The 22,484-nt window shown below is 40.4% G+C and overlaps 1 protein-coding gene and 1 pseudogene across 3 annotated transcripts in view; both read right to left on the minus strand.

Annotated features, from left to right (window-relative positions):
- Positions 1-22,484, minus strand: part of ANKFY1 (ankyrin repeat and FYVE domain containing 1) — an 80,925-nt gene that overhangs the window by 21,061 nt on the left and 37,380 nt on the right. For all 3 annotated transcript variants that reach the window (XM_036267802.1, XM_036267801.1, XM_036267800.1), the window contains 8 exons: positions 20,019-20,142; positions 18,513-18,662; positions 17,161-17,326; positions 10,267-10,471; positions 7,924-7,992; positions 7,510-7,709; positions 1,301-1,398; positions 4-232 (listed from right to left, as the gene is read on the minus strand). In XM_036267802.1, the coding sequence (XP_036123695.1) occupies positions 4-232; positions 1,301-1,398; positions 7,510-7,709; positions 7,924-7,992; positions 10,267-10,471; positions 17,161-17,326; positions 18,513-18,662; positions 20,019-20,126 (1,225 nt within the window). In that variant the 5' untranslated portion in view covers positions 20,127-20,142. The remainder of the gene's footprint in view (positions 1-3; positions 233-1,300; positions 1,399-7,509; positions 7,710-7,923; positions 7,993-10,266; positions 10,472-17,160; positions 17,327-18,512; positions 18,663-20,018; positions 20,143-22,484) is intronic.
- Positions 5,595-6,845, minus strand: LOC118633792 (annotated as a pseudogene).

Consider the following 22,484-nt stretch of genomic DNA (forward strand, 5'->3'; position numbering starts at 1 on the left):
TACCTTTCTGCTCCAGGATGACAGACACCACGTCTGGATGATTATAGGCAATGGCCATGTGCAGCGGTGTCTGCAGATACACACTGCCCATGGAGCTGGGCAGGGATGCAGCCTCCTTCGGCAAAGGCAGAGCGTCCTCAGTCTGCAGGTTCGGGTTGGCACCTTGCTGCAGGAGCTCTGCAGTGAGGTTGGCCAGGCCATGTCGACAGGCTGTGTGCAATGGGGTTTCTCCCTGAACAGAAACAAATGACCCAAATCAGAGCACTTTCAGGCTGGGAGTTCCCTACACAGTCTAAGTGCTGAAACCCAGGTCTCCAGTGCCAGTCACAGCTCTTGGCTTGTCCTGTCACCAGCTGACCTCCACGACTTTTGTCCCACTCCTCCTGGTCTCCTCTCTTCCCTGTCCCCTGTGCCATTATCCTAGTTTCTTCAAGGTCTTCCAAGCACCCTCCAAACGTCTTGGCTCCTCATCTTCTGCATTTCTAATGACCTTCTTAACCACCCTTCCCTTTGTTTGTATAATTATTTATAGTTATAAAAATAATATGACTATTATTAAACAATGAAGACTTCCAAGTGTCGCTAAGATGAACACTGTAGAGAATGGAAGGGCCTCACCATCACAGCTCGAGACACGCAGTTCCTTTAATGTGACCATCACTCTCTTCCACCCACCGCCACACCCTCACCATTTCTCTGACCTGCTCCATCAACCTCACTTTGAACTGATTAACACATCACCCCTACTTTTTAAAATTAAAAAAATTTTAAGTTGTTACTATAGGTACTTACTTTAATATCAAAAGCTACCAGAGCTCTGGCCAGTTTGGCTCAGCGGTTGGAGCATCGGCCTGCGGACCAGAGTCCTGGGTTCAGTTCCCGCTAGGGGCACGTACCAAAAAAAAAAAAAAAGCTACCAGAATATTCAGTGAAAAGAAGCTTTCTCTTACTACTTGCCCCCACCACCCAATGATCCTCCCCTAAAGGAACCACTGGTACCAGTTTCATGTTTCCCTCAGTGACAGAATATTCACAGAAAGATATACACACATATGCATGTGTAGTTTAAGACTTGATATACCACAAATGCTTAGGAAATGGTTGCTGAATAAATCAATCAACCCATATTTGAGGATAAAAACAACTGTTTCACTCTGGTTTCTTTTTAACCACATGTATGTATTACTCTGAGAAAAATTGGAAAAAAAAAAGAATCCATTCCATTTTCCCCTACACATCTGCCACTGTCATTTCTTCCATAGACCAAAACCGCTTGCTCTGGCTGCCCTGTCACACTTACCCACTTATTTCTGTGGTTGACATAGGCACCACTGGTTGCCAGGAAAAGAGCTGCTGCCTCATTTCCTGCTTCAGCTGCCCGTTGCAGTAAGCAATTTCCTAGGATAAAATGGGCATATTCACTCTTCCATTTGCATTAAAATGAGGTCCAGTTCCACACTGCACCACACCCTGGCCTTTCACAACTGACAAGCCCACACCTGCGGAGGGCCCCGTTTAAGTCCACACAGGCACTCTCAGCGTGTGGCCACGAAGATTAGGATGAGCCTAGGTGGAGCAAAGGCTTGGTCTGGAATCAGGAGACAGTCATTCTTCTTTGGGTTTGCACTAGCCACCACCCAGAACGGAAAGTAAGTTAGGTCTCCTTGCCGGGGCTGGATTAGAACTGTTTCTCAACAGCAGTGCCACTGACATTTTGGGCCAAATCATTCTTTGTTGTGAGGCGTCTGTCCTACACAGCACAATATTTAGCAGTATCCCTGGCTTCTGCCCACTAGATGTTAGTAGCACCCCCAACCTTGCTGTGACAATAAAAAATTACAGATGCCCTGGCCGGTTTGGCTCAGCGTTTGGAGCATGGGCACTCAGACCAAAGAGTCGTGGGTTCAATTCTGGTATGTGTCAAGGGCACATACCTCGGTTGCAGTTTGGTCCCAGGTCTGGGTTGGGGTCGTGTGGGAGGCAATGAATCAATGTATCTCTCTTACATCGATATGTTTCTCTCTCCCCCCCGCACTCTATCTTAAAATAAATGGCAAAATATTTCAGGTGAGGATTCAAAAATAATGATTAGAGGTGATGCCAAATGTCCCTGGGGGTGGTGGGTGGAGGGATTGTCTGTGCCTGGATTATATGTCTATTTTGAAGACATTGTGAGTTAAAGTGCTACCAGAAAATGCCCTTTAAATATTTATTTTACTCCTATGGCCTTAAATGTCCTTGGCTTAGAAATGTTTTGTTTAGCATTATCACTCTTTTATAAATAAAAGGAAAAAAATTTGTTTTCCTTCTTTTTGTCTTGAAATGGTTTAGCCCAGAGGAATGTTTTTCTTTCTGCTAAAATCTATTTCCTTTTTGGATAAATACAAAATGTCATGTTCTACATCTATGCTATTTGAAACCTCAATTAAATACCAGGAATAAAAACAAGGCGAAGAAATGGGATATACATTTATAATGAAATGCACTGCTTTGTTTTCATACCATTTCTCCTCTTCCCTCAGAGAAGGTGGTTCCTCCTCTAGCTGAGTCTTCGAATTCAGACTCCTAACCAGAGTCCCGTTTCACTTCTGCAGTCACTGTGGTGTACACAAGACCTGCCTCACATACGTTTCCCCCTGCTACGCAAAAGCAGGTTTCCTATCAAATCTTTCGTAAGCTGAAATGGTGTAAAGTGAAAAGGCAACTACCATTAATTCATGTGAAAAACATTTTCAGCATTCCTGGACCCCAAAAAGAACCTATCAAATCATAATAAGCGACACATAAACTTAAAACAAAACACTAACGTGCAGCGAGAACAGTGCCACTGTTGCTGCTTGGGGTATGTCCACCTTGCTACAAATGTGCTGAATGCTATTTTTGCCCTTTTTTGTTAACATAAAAATCCTCTTTATATTTCTTTTAGTGAAAACAGATACTAATGTAGGTTTTTCGTAAAAGCAAAGTGGCATAAAGCAAAGTTTTGAAAAGCAGGGATACCTGTACCTCCCTACAAAACAAGATAACCTGCGACTTATTAAAACATCATTGCGATATTGAAAAACAGTGTCTAAAGCTATATATGTATAATAAAAAATGGAACAAGGAAAAAATAATCCTGAATATGTATCAAAGCAAAGTATATAAAGTAAAATGGACAGAACTAGCCAGAAAAATGAACAAATCCATAAGCATAGTGAAAATTTAACACACCTCCCAGAAACAGACAGATCAAGCAGTTAGTGTTAATGAGGAAGACTTGAACAGCACAGCAGACAAGCCTGATCTAATGGACATAAACAGAGAGTGCTGCATTCTACAATCAAAGAATGCACATTCTTTTCAAGTACACATTAAACTTTCATAAAAACTTGAGTCTAATTGTAAATCCTCAATATCAAAGAACCAATCTCTTACACACCACACTCATAAGTGTAATTAAATTAGAAATCAATACAATTATGACAATAACCAACACACATTTATAAATAAAAAGTAACTTAGTAACTATCTCATTTCCAGAGGTCTTTAGTCTAAAACACAGCTCTTCTGTACTCCCTGTCCTATAGCTTTTTACCATTGCTTTCAGCTTTTAAGTCATCCAGAGGGATGATTTCATCTAACATTTAAAGTTAGTTAGTAACTTCTTTTAGGGTAAGGGCTGTTTAATATCCATCTTTTTCAGCCAATTTCCCTCATTAGTGGCACCTACCCACGCTTCATATAGTTAGTATTCAATAATGAATTATATGGGATCCCTCTCCTTAACATATCCCCATGTTTTATTTAGTCAGCTGGAGAAAATAATCACATTAAAACAGTGGTTCTCAAAGTGTGGTCTACAGATTCTTGGGAGTCTTTCAGAGGGCCCATGAGGTCAAACTATTTTCATAATAATACTTGATGCTATTTGCTTTTCCCCACAGTGCTGACATTTGCACACATGGTACAAAAGCAATGGTGACTCAAACTAGGGAGCCTTAATATAAATCAAGACAGGGCCTCAAAATGTACTCATAGTCATTGTAATCTTCACCAGCATGCACATAGTAAAAAAAAAAAAAGCCACCTTAACTTAAGTTGATCCTTGATAAAGCATTAGAAATTACTAACTTTATTATATCTCAATAATGAGTGCACATCTTCAAAGTTCTATATGACAAAATAAGAAATATACATAAAGTTACATTTGTGTGTAACAAGTACAATAGCTGTCTCGAGGAAAAGCACTTGTGTGACTGGTTAAGCTGCAAGCTGAACTAGCAGCCTTTTGCATGAACACCATTTTACTTGAAAGAATGACTGCTTAACAAACTACGGCATTCAAACATGAGTATCTGGCAGACATTTTCTTGAAAATGAACAAAATGAGCTTGTCTCTCTCTTTTTTTTTAATTTAAAAATTTTTTTAGAGAAAGAGGAAGAGAGAGAGAAGAGGCAGAGAGAAAGAAACATGGATATAAGAGAGTAACATCAATCGGCTGCCTCCTGCACGCCCCCTACTGGGGATCGAGCCTGCAACCCGGGCATGCGCTCTGACTGGGAATCAGGACCTCCCAGTCCATGAGACAACGCTCAATCCACTAAGCCACACCAGCCAGGCTGAACATGTCTCGCTAAAAAAAACAATTTGTACCGAATGATAAATTCGATCTTGTTGGTAAAAACTGGAATTTTGGAAAACTTTTATCTGCAACTGTGTTTGACAGATTCTTAATAATGAAAGACTTTTCTGATGATCTCAGTGGTGGTATTAACACGATTCTGAAATAAAACGAACACTTGAAAGAGCTGCATAACTCAGCAAACCAGTATTTTCCAAATAAATAAGGCATGATGTTACAAAATCATGCACGGAGGGAAAAAAATCCATTCGAACCACAAGTGGACCATGATTTTAATATAATACACTATAAGAAGTTCAGATCCCACACTGCAACTAACCTTAAAAAAGGTATTACTTGATGAAATTTGCTTGCTGAAGTATCAAAGAAATATATCCACAATTATCTAAAAACTCTCTTAAAATAGGCCTCCCTTTTCCAGCTACATAATTTTGTGAAGTATATTTTCTTCATATACTTTAACCAAAACAGCGTATCTCAAAAGTTTGAGTACAGATACAAATATAAGAAACTGGCATTCTTCCAATGAAATTTTGTTTCGAAAGGTATTCTTCATAAAAAAATGTTAACATATAATGGTTTGTTATTTAATATTTTTAAAGACACATTTATTTAGTGTCCTGATCAGACTATTATATTTAGCAATCAACAACATGGGTGCAAAAAAAAAAAACTATATTAAAACCCTTTGTTGGAATGCATTGCACTTTCCACAGAACAGAAACTAAACTTGTTACACCAGTGATTTTAAACCTTTGTGATCTCATGGCACCCAAACTAATTACTAAAATCCTGCAGCACACCAAAAATATATATTTTTTGCCAATCTGACAAAAAAAATTAAAGGTATAATTTTGATTCATTCACACCTGATGGCTAGTGTTGTGTTGGTTATTATCTTTATTTTTTTTACTTGGCAATCTAAGGAAAGAAAGGTCAGTGCCTTTGACTAAAGTCAGGTATTGCATGTTTTAAAAATTCTTGCAGCACAGTGGTTGAAAGTCGCTGTTACTGTATTACATATACAATTAGTCACAAATACAGTCCTCAAATTTTTTTGCCCATTCACATGAGTGTTGTCTAAAACATGTCTTCTTTGTAGCAGTGAGGCCCTGCCACCACTGTGCTTGGCTGAGGTCACAAATCTGTTGGAACCTGTAGCTTCCCTGTCACTTCTCTAGCTCTCCTCTCCTGCTAGGCTTTGTTTCCTGGCAGTAATTAAAACCTTCTGCCACTGCCTTAGCTACTGCTGCTCCTGGAACTGCCACAGTCACCTTGGTTTCGTGGTTTGGCAAAGCACTGGCTTCCACCACCACACTTTTGTTTCCAAAGTTTCCTCCTTTCATGGATTCAAACTCTGAAGATTGATTGTTGTCATTGCCAGTATCATTGAAGGTTCCTCCATCTCCAAAATTGCTTCCATTTCCAAACCCATTACAGCCATCCCCTCTGCCACCATAGCCACCATCACCGTGGCTGCCACCAAAGCCACCTCAACCACTGAAGTTTCCTCCATGACTAAAGTTGTCATTCCCACCAAAAAGCACCTCCATGACCACCTCTGAAGTTTCCAGAACCATTTCAAACTCTTTGGCTGGACGAAGCACTAGCCATCTCTTGCTTAGACAGGACTCTCATTACTTCACAGTTGTGGCCATTCACAGTGTGCTATTTCTGAATGGCAGTTTTGTCTGCAGTCATGGTCATCAAAGGTTACAAAGCAAAGACTCTCTTCTTGCCACTGCCCTGGTCAGTTATGATGTCAATCACTTCAATTTTCCCAGACTGTTCAAAATAATCTTGTCGGTGATGTTCTTCAGAGTCTTCTAAAATACCACTGACAAAAATCTTTTTCACAGTGAAGTGGGCACCAGGTCTTTGAGAATCTTCTCTTGAGACAGCCCTCTGTGGTTCCACAGGTCTTCCATCCTTCTCGTGTGGCCTTGTATTCATGGCTGCATCGATGTCCTTCACAGTGGCACCATGACAACCCAGAGCCTCTGAGACCTGGTGTCTGGATTTCAGCACCACACACTCGGTGAGCGTCCCTACTGCTCAACATGGCTCCTCAGATTCTCATTGGTTGTTTCAAAGCTTAAACCTCCAAAAAAGAGTGTCCACAGCTGTCCGAGCTCTTTGGGAGACTCTGACCTAGACATGATGACTATGGGAGGGGAGACTTCAGTGATGTTTACTTGGTGGTGTCCAAAGGCAGAAAGGTAGTTTGTTATTATTTTTAATACATCTTTAAAAAATTTCTCAGGTTTTTTTTTTATTCCTCACCCAAAAATATTTTCTACTTATTATCAGATAGAGTGAGAGGGAGGGAGAGACAGAGAGAAACATTGATGTGATAGAGCCACATCGACTGGTTGCCTCCCGCACGACCCAACCAGGGCAGGGGACGAACCGCAACCGAGGTATGTGCCCTTGACTGGAACTGAACCCGCGACTTATCAGTCCATGGGCCGATGCTCTAACCACTGAGCATATAACCACTGAGCAAAACTGGTCAGAGTAAAACATTTCTTAGTTTTAATTTCTAATACAATAAACATCAAAAATATATCCCACCAAAACAAAAGCTCTTTGGGACACAATTTTTAAGAGGGTAAAAGGAGTTCTAAGTCCAAAAAATCTGAAATTCACTGCATTAAATAAACAGAAGTATTTCTGAGATTAATGGACACAGTTCAAAATCTGGCTAAACTTTTGGAAGCACAAGATTAAAATAAAAATAACTTGGACTTTCACTACAGTTAAAATTAAGTACAAAATACTTAACAATAACATGTCATTTGGTTTCTAAATTTTTGGTAAACTCTGACAGTATTTCATGGAGCCTCCAGACTTGGGCATCAGCTCTCAGGGATCCATGCTTTACCTGTGACCATATCGGGTGCATTGGTGTTGCTGCCACGCTGAATAAGTCTGGCCGCAAAGCTGTTTTCATCAAACGAAGTCCCATTAACCACAGGAAGGTCTTCGAAGGGGTTTACAGACTGGTCGGATGACACAGTGATATACTGCACCGCAAGCCACAGAGCTGTGCTGCCCTCGTGGTCTTTCAGTTCCAAATCTAATCTGAAACAAGGAAGCAATGTGAATAGCAAGCACCTTCTTCAGACACTCTGTACTGACAACAACCTGATTCTTTCTCTTTATACTTTATGAATGATTATTTTTAAAATTTACTTTTATTACATTTTATAACACTAAATAACACTTAAAAATTATTTTTCACTCACAATCCCACCCTCACAACTGCTTTTTCATTTCTCCATGTCTCCCTACGTACTGTTTACACTGCAGCAACTGATTGAACACGTATTCATTCCTGGCCATGATGGACAAGTGCAAGGGAGTCCTGTAGGATGAAGGAGAGGAGGTGTCAGTCAGGATGGCTCCAATTACCACAGCAAGAGGCAACTAGAATCCCAGGCAGAATCACCATCCACAAGAACTTCCACATCTCTGCAACAGTGTCTTTTTCTACCCTGGCAAACAGTTTCCTAAAAACCATGATCAAGAATCAAAGAATGAAAAGAGGTTGCTTAATTTTTATTGATTTTAGAGAGGGGGAGAGAGAGAAAAACACTGATTGGTCGCCTCACACACACACCCTGTCCAGGGATCAAACCCACAACCCGGGAATGTGCCCTGACGAGGAGTCAAACCTACCACCCCACGGGGTGCAGGAGGATACTCCAACCAACTGAGCCACACTGACCAGACAATATTTTTAGCTTTGTGGGCCATCCAGCATGAATTACAAAACTACTCAACTCTGCTGTTCTAGTGTAAAAGCAGCTGTGGACAAAACATAAACAAATGGACATGGCTGTGTTCTAAAAAAAACTTTATTTAAAAAGAAACAGGTGGTGGACTAGAATTTTCCCACAGGCTATACTTTGCTGAACCCTAGGTTAAATAAAAGATATTACAAATTTTTTAAATGGGTTTGCTTATATGTTACCCTTTGTTCAGTAGCCAAAAGGGTAAGAATCAATAAAGGGATGAAATATAAATACTCTCCAGTTAAATACTGATTTAACCATGTGCATGGTTAACTGATTGTGCATATACTCATGCTTTTGAAACATCAGTTTTTGTCTGGTCAGTGTTCAAAACATCAGTGGATTGAACGACGTCCCATGGACTGAGAGGTCCCAGTTCAATTCCTGATCAGGGCACATGCACGGGTTTCGGGCTCGATCCCCAGTAGGGGGCATGCAGGAGGCAGCCAATCAATGTTTCTCTCTCACATCACTGTTTCTATCTCCCTCTCCCTTTCTCTCTCTTTCTAAAAAGACAAAAAAAACAACATATTTTTTTATTTTTAAAACTTTAGTTGATTGGAGCATTGTCCGGTACGCCAAAAGTTTGCAGGTTCGATTCCCAGTCAGGGCACAAGCCTGGGTTTCAGGTTTGATCCCCAGTAGGGGATGTACAGGAGGCAGTCGATGGATGTTTCTCACATCAATTTTCTCTCTCTCCCTTCCTCTCTCTAAAAAAAAAAAAAAATCAATAAAAACATATTCCCCCTACCTGTCTGCCACAATTCTGAAAAGAAATTTTTTCTTCCCATAATCCTGTTATACTCAAACGCACGCAGAGTGGCAACAGGCAGGAGCTGATTAAAGTGGCAGGTAAGCACTCTTCACTGTTTTATTTAGCCCTTGAGTGCCCTGAAAAAGACTGCCGCTGCAGAGCACATGGTCCCCCAGACTGGCATCTGTCTCAGAGTTACAGGCTGCCAGAGTTTGTTGCAGCTAGCAGGGGGAAAAGGTGAAGAATCAACAAAAGAAGCAAAAAGTATGCAATTATTTTTGGGAAATAAAATAATTATCATACAATACTGAGAGTTCATGGAGAGCCATCTTATTTAAATATTTTGTCCATCACACAAATCTATTTTCCTATTCGAACAATTTCACAGAAATCTTATTTTTTGAGAGGGTTTTCAAAGGTATAAAATACTGAGCTGCTATGATGAAAATGAGCCCAACTTGTTGTTGGTGATTCAGGTGGCTTCACTGCCTCCCACACTGCTATCCCAAAGACAAGCAGTCCTTTCTTAGATTCTAAACCACAAGGAACCCTCAACTAAATACTTCTGGGAAGGGACAAAAAGAACACGACTTCTACTGTTAAACATGCAAAGGGCTATGCTGTGGAAGAAGTGGCAAGCTGTGCAGATGGAGTTGTCTAAAGTGGGAGCATTTACAAGAAGGAAGAACTGGACTTAATACACAGAATTTCGCAACCATTAGACCTCACAGAAATAAAACACACTGCCTTGAGATGATGCACTCCGCTTCTATGTATCCAAGCAACTCTAACAAAGATGATAGAAGGTTCGTGGGAGTTGAACTAGATACATGACCACTCTGATGATGACAGAAATTGCTTACAAATCCAAGGACCTCAGTTACCCAGGATGGAAATGGTTTCCCCAAATGTCTCTAGCCTTGGTCATGTCTCTTATTTGCGTAACAAATGAATGTTTGTGACTGTAATAAAAATCAGACTGAAAAATGACAAACTAAAGAACATGAAGTCCCTGTCTGCAAGTTACCTGCCACCATAAAATAACATTCTGGGAATGTGCTAAGAACAGTCTGTTCGCTCCCCCACTTACCTGCCCTTGCTGTCCTGCATGTTGGGGTTGGCACCAGCCTGCAGGAGGGCCTCTGCAATCTGTGCCATCGCAGACATCACATCTGCTGGGTGTTTCTTTGAACTGTACAATGCTACCAGGTGCAATGGTGTCTCCTGGGCACTCAAGGTAGCAGCATTGACGTGAGCCCCATTCTTAATGAGGAAAGTGGAAGCAAAGAGATCCCCTAGAAAAAAAATAATAGAAGAAATGGTCACATATGATGAAAGCCAAGGCAAGCTATTCTGGCTGATGTTGCCTCAAAAAGGCACCAGTCAGTAACTGCAGACGAAGAGGAACAACAGGATGCATTATTGAAAGCAGAATCCTTTGGGACACTTGTGGGTGGGAACTCATCATTAAGATCACAAAGTTACACACTTGAATTCAAAAGGCTTTATTCAATTTCTGATTACCTGTTATCTGTCCTTCCCCCTCACCTCAGTATCACTTCACAATTCAATATACCAGGTTTCTATTCTTCAAAAGCCTCTTCTGATCATTAACTCTCAAAAAGGGTTCCAAGATTCTCCCAACACAATTTATCTCCCTCTCTCAATTCCTCACCACTGTTTACACCTAAGCAACACATACCCTCAACCTGCTGTACTTGCATGCCGGTTCCTCTCCAGAGGAAGACCACGTCTGATTGATTTATTATTACAAAGGTTTTGTTTTCTCAATCTCATTGCATACAAACACAACAAAACGTTTACAACTGGGTATCTGAACACAGAATCTGTACACATTGCTAGTTACAAAACAATTCACATGGTAAATTAACTGGATGTAAAAATAAAAGTCTTAACTCTTGGACATTATAAGTAGAAGAGGCCAACTAGGATTATTTACAAATATCAAAGCGAAACTGAGTAACTTATATAAGATCCAGTCATTTCAATGGCTCAAACTACCATTTTGTCTAGTGTTCTGTATGAGGGAAAAGAACTACCTTGACAGATGTCCAGACAAAAAGCCAAGAATTAAGTTTTCATAACGATATTAAAGATATACAATTCTGAAAATATTCTGTCATATACCAACAAAGAAAAGCTGATTGGCTCTGTGAATACATGGTTAAATTCAGAACCAAGTAACCGAACAAGGGGCAATTTGATGTTAAAAATACTTGTAGAAAATCAGTTAGAGTATCTTGTCAAGTTAACTTGGAGGATGACAGGGATTAAGCAATTAAGTTTGCTGTAAGATTACCTAAAGTTCAATATTCCTTAGATTTAGTTCCGTTTATAAATTCAAAACATGTATTAATGAAATGAACATAAAATGAATGTTTCTTAAGAAAATAAGGCAAGAACAACAATGCATCATAAGATAATAAACTATTAACTGAGAAATCATCCAGTTACACATGCACAATGCATGCTTTGAGACACTCTAGCTGGGTGGAAGTAACTGTTTCTTTCAGTAGCCTCCAGGCAGCCCAATTAGCTCATAGCTGGGAAGTCTTTCAAATCCTCCCTGACAGGCCAGAGTACATCCCAAGAAGAGCTTCATCTGGGATTCAGAGATTCCTTCTGTAGATTCCATCCCCATTTCACCAAGGTTTATACAGAATTAATTTCTTGCAAATCACATCCTTCTTTAGCTGGAAGATCCCAAAAATGCAGAGCAACCTCCCAGCTTGATTTGCTAGTCACAAGATCATTGACTGTACTTCTTAAATTCACTGACGGTCTTGGGATGAATGCCAGGTTATTAAAGGTGCCTTGGAACTTATTCAATGTATCGATCATAAGCAATGGTGTTCTTTCCATAGTTGATCTGTTTTGTCTTTGCAGAATACTTACATCTGTTTCTAATTCTGTTCATACTGTAAATGCATATTCCTTTATTTATTATTATTATTATTATTTTTTATCCTCACCCGAGGACATTTTTTCATTTTTTTGTTCAGGTAGAGTGGGAGGGAGAGAGAGGAAGAGAGAGAGAGAGAAACATTGACGTGAAAGGGACACATTGCGTGGCGGCCACCTGCACGACCAACCAGGGCTAGGGACAAACTGCAACCGAGGTACATGCCCTTAGCGGGAACCGAATCCGGGTCTCTCTGGACCGCAGGCCGACGCTCTAACCACTGAGCCAAACCGGCCAGGGCAATGCACACTCCTTTAAATCACAACTTCCAAAAGATGAATTTCTCTTAAAGTCACTAATGAGAGGTTTTCTTTTCTATCTTGCAATATTATTTCATCTTCTTCAACTATACTTATGCAGTCTAAACATCTAGAATGGGGCTTAGGATTTCAGGAGTGGCAAAGCTCTGAAGTCTCTCATCTATATACCTGTGCTCATTTTCATCTGAATGTATGGGTTTCATGTGGTCTTCAGTGAACATGGAATTTTCAAAATCTTCTGGTTTTCAACACCTCCCATGTACTTTCTTCCAAGGGACATCTTGCTGGAGAAGGTGAGATCTGGCACTGAGGTGGCTAGGCCCTTCAGATGCTGATCAGTCCATGTCTGATTTGTTTTTGTACAATATTCACCTCTGTCTTATACAAAACAGACATCAGGGAAATGTTTGAGAAGAAAGTCAATAGACTGGTCAAGGCTATTAGGTTCCACCTTAATAGACCGGCTCTAATACCATATCAATTACAACTTAAGATAACTTGAAATTTCTCGAACTGACCCATTCTGAAATACTTTCACTCTTCTGCCTCCAATTTTTTTCTTAGGGGGTGGGGGGAAATGCAATCTTTAGCCACATTATGTGCAAAAGACCAAAGCTTAGATTTCTAGACAACAGGATGTCAACAGAGCTCTGAAAACAGCAGGTAACATGCATACCAGGGAGCTGGGCTGAACCAGGCCTCTGTATACACAGATGGAGATCCATGTACACAGTAGGGCTACAATGTGTTGTATGAACAAGCCCCAGAGATTCAGACTAGGAGAGAATACGTAAAATCAGTACATTGGCAATGGAATAAAATAATCTAGAGAAAGTCACTTACAATCTGGAAGTAGAAGAAAACTTATGAGTTATTAGGACAGAGAGTTTTAAAATGAAAAATTCAATTTCTAAGATACCAGGGAATGTGGAATGTGGTTTCATTACCTTTAAGCTTGGCATATATTCCAAACTAAGAGATAAACAGATAATAAACCAAAACAATATAGATTAATGAGAAACTTATAATACTATCCATACAGAAGATAAACTGGGTAATACTGCACACAGAGATAAGGGCACAGGAAAACCTTGCAATGCTTAGATTCAGGTGGAAGGCAATTATAAAATTTTCATATTTTAATCCTCTTAAGAGAGTTATATAGCTTTTACTTTATTAGTAAGAACCAAAGTATTTTGTTTTTTACTTAAACATATATATGTACTTACATACGTGCACCCCAACACAAAATGTTAATGAGGAAATACTGGAAATTGAAAAGTGGTGATGTTTTACATTAAAAGAGTTAGCCCACAGGTACACAACCTGGAGAAAAAAGACAACTGACATAAAAAGAACAGAATAAAAGGAGGGGCTAGAAAACACCTAAAGCACCATTTATAAAGTTCCTGTCAACAGAAAGCGTCTAATACGTTTTAGAAAGATTATCAAAACCAGTTAAAATAAAAACTGCTGCTTAAAAGTTTTAGTTACTTCATCACCTCATTCACAACACCTGAGGCATTATTATCATGACTTGTCCACATAAAAATAGTCTTAACCAAACAGTTAACATTAAAAAAAAAAAAAAAAAAAAAATCCACAGTCCAGCCAGTGTGGCTCATTGGACTGAGCACCATCCCATGGACTGAGAGGTCCTGATTCAAATCCCAGTCAGAGCACATGCTCAGGTTGTAGGCTCAATCCCCAGTAGGGGGTACACAGGAGGCAGCTGATCACTGTTTCTCTCTCTCAAAAAAATAAAAACATTAGAAGAAGAAAATGTTTTAAATCCACACACAATTTTTATTTGAACGCAGCTTCCTGATAAAAGTAGTTTTATTCAGGGAACAGCCAGCAACTTTCTTTCTTTCTTTCTTTTTTTGGTTAATCTTCACCCTAGGATATTTTTCCATTGATTTTTAGATAGAGTGGGAGGGAAGGAGAAAGAGAAACATCAATGTGAGAGAGACACATCAATCAGTTGCCTCTCATATGACCCTGACTGGGGCTGGGGATCAAACCTGTGACCCTTTTGGTCCTCAGGCCAATGCTCTAACTGCTGAACCAAACCGGCCTGGGCAGTAACTTTCAATATTTAATTAATACAAACCGTGTCTCATGCTGCTCCCGTTGGTGGCATAATGTGCAAATCTACTACAAATAGTTAGACAGGAGCATCCTATTTTACCGACTCAATGACTAATGTTGGCTATTCTGGAAAATCAGTACAAGAAGAAGTAGATTTTTTAAAAGCAAGGATTCACCTTCTTGCCTAGATTGAGCTAATCTGGTCATGTGCATACCTCCTACGGACTCACTCAGACACTGCCTGCCTATTTCATTCTTCACAAAAACTGACTGGTACACTTGGTTATTAGAATGACCTACTGACTTCCGTTTATAGATGTGTCCAGAACCAAACTTAAATCTTATACATGAAAGATCTTCACTCTTAAGTAAGGTTAACACCTCAATTGAAGAAAGAAAAGTGAAAACAACTCCTACAGGAATTGGAACTACTGAGTTGCGGCATTCCAACTCAGGGCCCAGTCAAGAATTGTGGGCTGACCCTACAGCATGGCTGTCACCATGCAAGGTATGCTACTAACACTGTCTCTCATTCTCCAAACAACCAGCAAAGAGAAATGATTCCCACTTTACAGATAAGAAAAAGGGGACCAGGGGGTTAAGTGACTTGTCCAAGGCCAGAGTAAGTGGATGAGGTGGTATTCAAATCTTGGTACATCCAAGTCCCAATGCCAGTGTCCACCACCCCATGCCACACTCTCCAGAGTGAGCAACAATAAAGTTTACCATACCCACATTGCAATCCACAGGCTTGCAGGCAACTGATAAATTCAGAGTAGATTAAATCATCTGAAAACAAGCATCAAGAATGCATCACCAATTCTTGGCAATTCTTGTAACTAAGCAATCACCAAAATATTTAATAACTCATCAAAGATGTTTTCATCTTTAACTCTCTAAGAGGAAAGAAACATAATTCTGAGACTGTTTTTATAGTAACATATCTATTTGTTTCCAAAATAAACATCTCAGACACTAAACAGTATGGGAAAGAATAATTCCGTGTGGTGGAAACTTCCCCCACTGAACACACACCCTGTGCTAAGCACCCAACGGCTTTGCACAATGCATAGTGGTGCTTGGGAAAAATGCATCTGCTCTTGAAACTGATGTACTCTAAGGATTTCCTTCCCAACGATGAACAAATTTTTCCTCTCCATTAGCCAGCAAGCTTAACATTAACACATGGCTTAAAGGGATATTTATATTATTAAAACCTTTGCCCAAAAAGGACAAAACCATAGCTGCAACAGAACCATATCTGAAGTAACTACATTCCACCCAGTAGGAACAACTTGTGAATAGCAAAAGTGTAGAAGAGACAATAATAGTGTAATAATGCAGAACTGAAAGGATAAATATACATGATTAAGATGTGGGGGAACCAGTATATTCTGTCTTTGATGTCCATACGTGAAAAAGTGGCCAAGTACTTCAATCAAGTCATCCATCTCTCTACAAAATTAAGGCTTTGGCATTTTACCTGAGAATATATTTTTATTTATTTTAGAGACAGAGGAAGGAAGAGACAGAGAGAAAGAGAAACATCACTGTGAAAGAGAAGCATCATTCGGTTACATCTCCTACATGCCCTGATCAGGGATCAAACCCGCAACCTAGTTATGTGCCCTGACTGGGAAACGAACCCACAACCTTTTGGTGTATGGGATGACACTCCAACTGAGTCACCCAGCCAGGGCAAGGCTTTGGCATTTTTGAAAACTTTCATTCCATAATGGAATGCTACATCTATATAGCTTCACACTCTGTCAAAAATCACTACTGCAAGAACAACAAAGTTGGAGGTGTCATAATACTGGATTATCAAACTATACTACAAGGCCACTGTAATCAAAATAGCCTGTTACTGGCATAAGAACAGGCATATCGATCAGTGGAAAACAACAGAGAGCCCAGACATCAACCCACACCTTTATTGTCAATTAATATTTGACAAAGGAGGCAAGAGCATACAATGGAGTAAAGATAGTCTCTTCAATAAATGGTGTTGGGAACATTGGACAGGCACAAAGACAAAAACAAAACTAGACAACCAAAAGATAATTTTTTTCCCTTGAACAGTGAATTCATTAACATTAAAATGTTTTCTTCTTAATTCTATCACTCCCTATTCTTCCCACTACTGTGTACTCAAAATACAGCTACAATTTATAATTTTTGATTATAGCTACAAAATATAACTTTACTAAAACAAAATGAAACTTTATCATATTGATATAACAGAACAGAAGTCTAGTTTGTAAAAGTGACAACTCCGAATCCAAGAATGTTTGAGTAAAGTCTTCCTAGCACAATTCCTGGAGAAAGATATTAAAAAGCAAACAACAACAAAAAGCAAACAAATCAATTGCTTACAAGTAAAAGGTTCTTCTGAAAGTACCATCTTTCTAGCCTTTCTTCTGGGGGCCCTGTTGACACTATGAAGAGCCTAACCAACAAGGCACAGGCAATAGCTCTTCATTCCCCTCTTGACCTACTGATCACAAATTCTAAATCATGGAGCCCCTGTGAGTACAGACTCAAGAAGCCTTTAAGAATCTGTGGAATAAGGTTAGAGAGTCTTCAAAAAGTACTTCGATGTAAATAAAACTGCCTGTAGAGGAAAAATATAAAATACACTTCTTCCTACCTCTTTGGATTCCTTTATGTAACAAGCTCCAGCCATTCTTGTCTACCATGTCCACATCAGCTTTGTGACTAACCAGCGTTGTGGCAATACTCTCTAGTCGTCGGGAAAGAGCTAGGTCTAAAGCAAGATCTCCATTATGATCCAATTCATTCAGCTTCCCAGGGAGCTGCACAAATAAATTTGTCAATTAGCACCCAGCCAGTAGAGAATACAACTGATTTTAGTCTCTCCCACCTTGACTCTTAAATATCATCTCTTATGTAAATGTCAAAATTTAGCTTACCCCTCAAATTCAACTGAACTCCCAAACTTCTCTCAGGCCTCCTCAGGGCACAGGCCATTCAAGGAGAACGGAAGTAATGGACGGATGCAAACACCATGGAAGACAGTACAAGGGCTGAGGGGGAAATGCAGACAGTGCTATGGGAACACAAGCCCAGGCTGAGGTGCAGAGAGCTCGATGGGAAAAAGCTAACGTTTTCATAAAAAACCGTGGCTTCACTGTTTAACTCCTCCTAGCCTTTTAATGTCTCCCCAACACACTGGGCAGATTAAAACTACTACACTCCCATCTGTCAAAAGCAACTGCATTTGGTGTGGTAGGCAAAACAGTAGCCCCCTGAGATGTCCATGTCCTAATCCTCAAAACTGGTGAGTGTGTCACCTTACTGGATGAAAGACACTTTGCAGCTGTGATTAAGGCTAAGGACCTTGAAAAGGGGAAGAACATCCTAGATAATCCAGCCAGGCCCAATCTAATTACATGAGCCCTTTAGTGAAAAAGAGAAGCGAAGGGTAGGTCATAGAGATATGACAGAAGAACTTGCTCCACCATCACTGGCTGTTAGAGGGAGGGGCCGTGCACTAAGGAAGGTGATAGCCTCTAGAGGTTGAGAACCACCCTCAGCTTACAGCCAGCCAACAACCCAAATGAGCAGGAACTGGATTCTCCCCTAGAGCCTCCAGAAAGGAACACAGCCTGGTACTGGACTTCCAACATATAAAGCTGTGAAATAATAAATTTGTGTTGCTTATGCCACTAGTTTTGTGGTAATTTCTTATAGCAGCAAAAGAAAACTAAAACAGATTTTGGTACCCAGAAAGTGGGTTCTGCAGTAAAAACTACCTAGAAAATGTGGGAGTGGCTCTGGAATTGGGCAACACAGAGGTTAGAAGAATGTTGAGAAGCACAACAGAGAAAGCTCAGATGCCCACACAAACCACCAGCAGAAAGACTACATTAAGAACTGTGCTGAGAAAGGCTCAGAAGGAAATAAAGAGCATTACCGAAAAAAACAAGCAAAGCATAGTTGGGGAAAAGGCATGACTAATGAAAGAAACAGCAACAGTACCTGTGAATCCATTTCAATTAGATAAAGAAAGACCACGTCTTCTCTCTCCACTTTGATGGCTTTATGTAAAGGGTACTCAGTCTTGGATTTGATCATTTTGTATAACAACTGAGCACTCATGCTGCTGAAGTCCTCTTTTCGTAAGTCATCCTGAGGATTCAAAAGATAGTGAAAAACGGAACAGAGTCAACATATCAATAACAACGGACACTTACTAAGAAGCCCTTAGAACTGTGTGGCCCTACTTTGAAGGGCTTAACATTTCCCATCTCATTTAATCCTCACAAAAGCCCTGTGAGGTAGGTACTCTTATCATTTTCATTTTACAGATGAAGAAAGTAAAGCACAAAGAGGCTAACTAACCCTCCCATGTCCACACAGTGATAAAGGGCTGAGCTGGCATCTAGAGCCCAGAGGCCTACCTCCTAAGCCTGCACTATTGGCCACAGCACTGCCGTGCCTGCTGGAGAGACAGTGAAGCACTGTAACGCTGACAGCCAACAGGGACACAGCCACGAGGAGCCCTCCACAGGAGAAGAGAGTCTTCCCCACCCCTACAAAGATGGCAATTTCAGAATCAATCGAACTTCCACAAACAGTTCACTCCACTGAGTCACAACTGGTCTCCACTATGCAGATCTCTACATTTATACCTATTTTAGCATAAAGGTTACCATTCTTCTTTCAATTCTCTAAAACCTAATTCTTTTAGATACTTTTGCTTACAATGTCGTTAAATATCCAACAATATGCAGAAACTAAGTTATAAAACACAGCACTAGCCATGATTTTTTTTTTTTATCCTCACCCGAGGACATTTTTCCATTTTTTATTCAGATAGAGTGGGAGGGAGAGAGAGGAAGAGAGAGAGAGAGAGAAACATCGACGTGAAGGGACACATCGAGTGGCTGCCACCCACACAACCAACCAGGGCCGGGGACAAACTGCAACCGAGGTACGTGCCCTTAGCGGGAACCGAACCCGAGTCTCTCTGTACCGCAGGCTGATGCTCCAACCGCTGAGCCAAACCGGCCAGGGCCTAGCCATGATTTTTTAAAAATGCAAAACAGACAACATAATAAAGAAATATAAAAACTGTTCTTTATGATGAAAGCTGCCTAAGAAGGGAGACTCTAAGGTGAACAGTGCTCTCCACAGGATGGAGAAACAAGGGAAAGCCCTGAATGGCAATGCCAAGCACGGCAGGCCTGCTGGCCCCACCGCAGCACCTGCTTCTGTGAATGGAGACTGAAGGCAGGTGTACCTTTGTTTCAAGCCTGTTTCTTGACCTGAGCTACTTGCCCTTTACTCCAAAATCAGAACTATGAGTCTTTTTAGAGCCAAAAAGATTTCATAGAGCATATGATGCAACTACTTAGCCTCCAGTTTAGTAATAAGAGGAAACCAGGCTCCAGAGAGGTAACTTGCATGAAACTAGGCCCCACGCCCAGGTCTTCTGACTTTTAGCGAGGGTGCTTTGTCCACACCCTTCAATCTCTCACTTACCCAATGACTTGCAATAATTTCTGCACAGTAGTTCATCAGTGTGCTGGCATTTAGTTCCTCTGCAGTCTGATAGAAGCGAATACAGTTCCTGACATTCACCAGAGACATAACACCCTTCTCACATCTACAAGAGAATATTAATGATGAACAGTATTATTAGAACAAATATATTTGTAAATTAACAAACAAAAGCAATAACCTGTGTACTGGTGGCTATGTCCAATAACACTAAAGTGTAAGGTTAAATGAAGTAGTTATAAATAAATTACAGCTGAGCTAACACTAGTAAAAGTACTAGTATGAAATTATATTGTTCATTCCGGTCAGAATCCAAATAACCTATAAATACACGTTAAGCATAATCTCCCAACTGCCTCAGAAGTAATCACATGAAACATAAGGGACACAACTGCAGTTTCCACGAGCACATCTCTATTAGGCAATCAATATGGCTTAGAAATAGCTTCAAATATGAGGCTTATGCCTTCATATTTTAAGACCCTTAAAAGTCCTCCCAAAAGGTGAACTATTTATTATGTGAATTATAACTCAATAAAGCTGTTTTTAAAAAGCCCACTTAAAAAATTTATCATGTATATATAACAACTGAGTTAGTACAAAGCATAGTAAACCAAGACAGTGAAAAGCTGGCTACAATGGATGTCCCATAAAGCCTGGTAACAACAACAATCACTAATATGAGAACAACTACATCAGAGAAGAGAGGGGGCACACACAGGAAAGCAGGCCTCTGGTAGCACAAAACAGGCGCACATACCCTGGCCTAGAAGATGCAGTGCAGGGAAGACCCAGGCTTCCGATGCCACAGAATTCCTGGAAATCTTAGTGAGCCTCTAGAACTAAGCCTGGGGGCCAGGGGGAAGGAGGCTGGTGGCGCGATCCTTCCATCTCCCTTGCCTGTATATTTCCCTCTACATCAGGTTCACTTCCAAGGATAGCAGAGAGGCCTAATACAGTGTTAGGGGTATTCCCTGACACTCATCGTTGCTTTCTCTGTCCCACAACCCCCAGAAAAAACCTTTTCTGATCACAAGGACACATTGAGAACAAAATGAACTGTGAGGTAAAAAAAAGCCGAGTTAAGATCCACTAAACTTTAGAGGCCAAATTACATAAGCCCTCTGTGACCCTATCTCCTCCTCTGCAAAATAAGGAAAATACTCTATATTAAAGGTTTAGAGGATCTCTCTGTGTTTTTCAAAATAAAAGAAAACTATACAAACTTTGTACTGTATAAGGTACATAATAGGTATAGGGGCCTTCTCAAGGAAGTTGCATTATTTAATAACTAATATGAATGGGGTTCAGCATTTTTATAAATAAGCCCCAGCCGGTTTGGCTCAGCAGTTAGAGCATCAGCCTGGAGACCAGAGTCCGGGTTTCAGTTCCCACTAAGGGCACATACCTCAGTTGCAGTTTGTCCCCGGGCCCGTTTGGGGTCGTGTCGGTGGCAACCAGTCAATGTGTCTCTCTCACATCGATGTTTCTCTCTCCCTCTCTCTCTTCCTCTCTCCCTCCCGCTCTATCTGAAGATAAATGCAAAAAAAAATGTCCTCGAGCGAGGATAAAAAAAAAAGAATAGCTGATTGGCTAGCACGTAATTCCCTATTTTAACAGGTGAAGTTTAGTTAACAGGAGTGGAGAAATACCATGGGACTGAGATGGTGGAAGAAAGGAAGAGTCATGAGAAAGACCTGGAAAGGAGGAACACACTTTCAAAACCTCACGAATTAGACCTTAGGCTAGAAGCAAGAATAATCGTGGAGTCATTTCTCCATCTAGCAATAAAAGCAGGCAGGCACCTAATTCATTCCAAGACCGATGCTTAAATACTTTTGAAAATTTTTATTTATTGTTTTACAGAGAGAGGGGAAGGGGGACAGAGGTGGGGGGGGGGAAACAGAGAGAGAGAGAGAGAGAGAGAGAGAGAAACACTGATTTGTTCCACTTATTTATGCATTCACTGGTTGCTTCTTGTATGTGTCCTGACCTGGGATCAAACCTGCAATTGTATCAGGATGACTTTCTAACCAACTAAGCTACCTGGCCAGGGAAAATACTCTGTTTTTAAGTAACATAGCTGCCTTAGTGTAAAGAAACATCTCTCCAGGGCACTTTTAAACAAATTATTACAATATCTAAATAAATTACTGTAATAATGAGTAACAATGTTACATTTTTTAGCTTCTTCTGCCTGCCTGTCTGAACCCCTCGTTTCTTTCCGCAAACTCCTACCATGCCTCAGCAATGTGAAGTAGTCATTCTGACTTCGGCTATGAAATCAGAGCATTCCAGGAGAAAAGTCTTCTTTTCAGATAAAATATATAAAACATTTACCACTTTTAAAATAATCTGCATCTTGCCATCCCAGTATCCTCATGTCAGGTATAATTTCAGGGAGTACTGACTCACCTTTGCAGAGCACTTCATAAAGCATGTTTACAG

Source organism: Molossus molossus, unplaced genomic scaffold (assembly GCF_014108415.1).
Source record: "Molossus molossus isolate mMolMol1 unplaced genomic scaffold, mMolMol1.p scaffold_m16_p_19, whole genome shotgun sequence".
NCBI classification, from domain to species: Eukaryota; Metazoa; Chordata; class Mammalia; order Chiroptera; family Molossidae; genus Molossus; species Molossus molossus.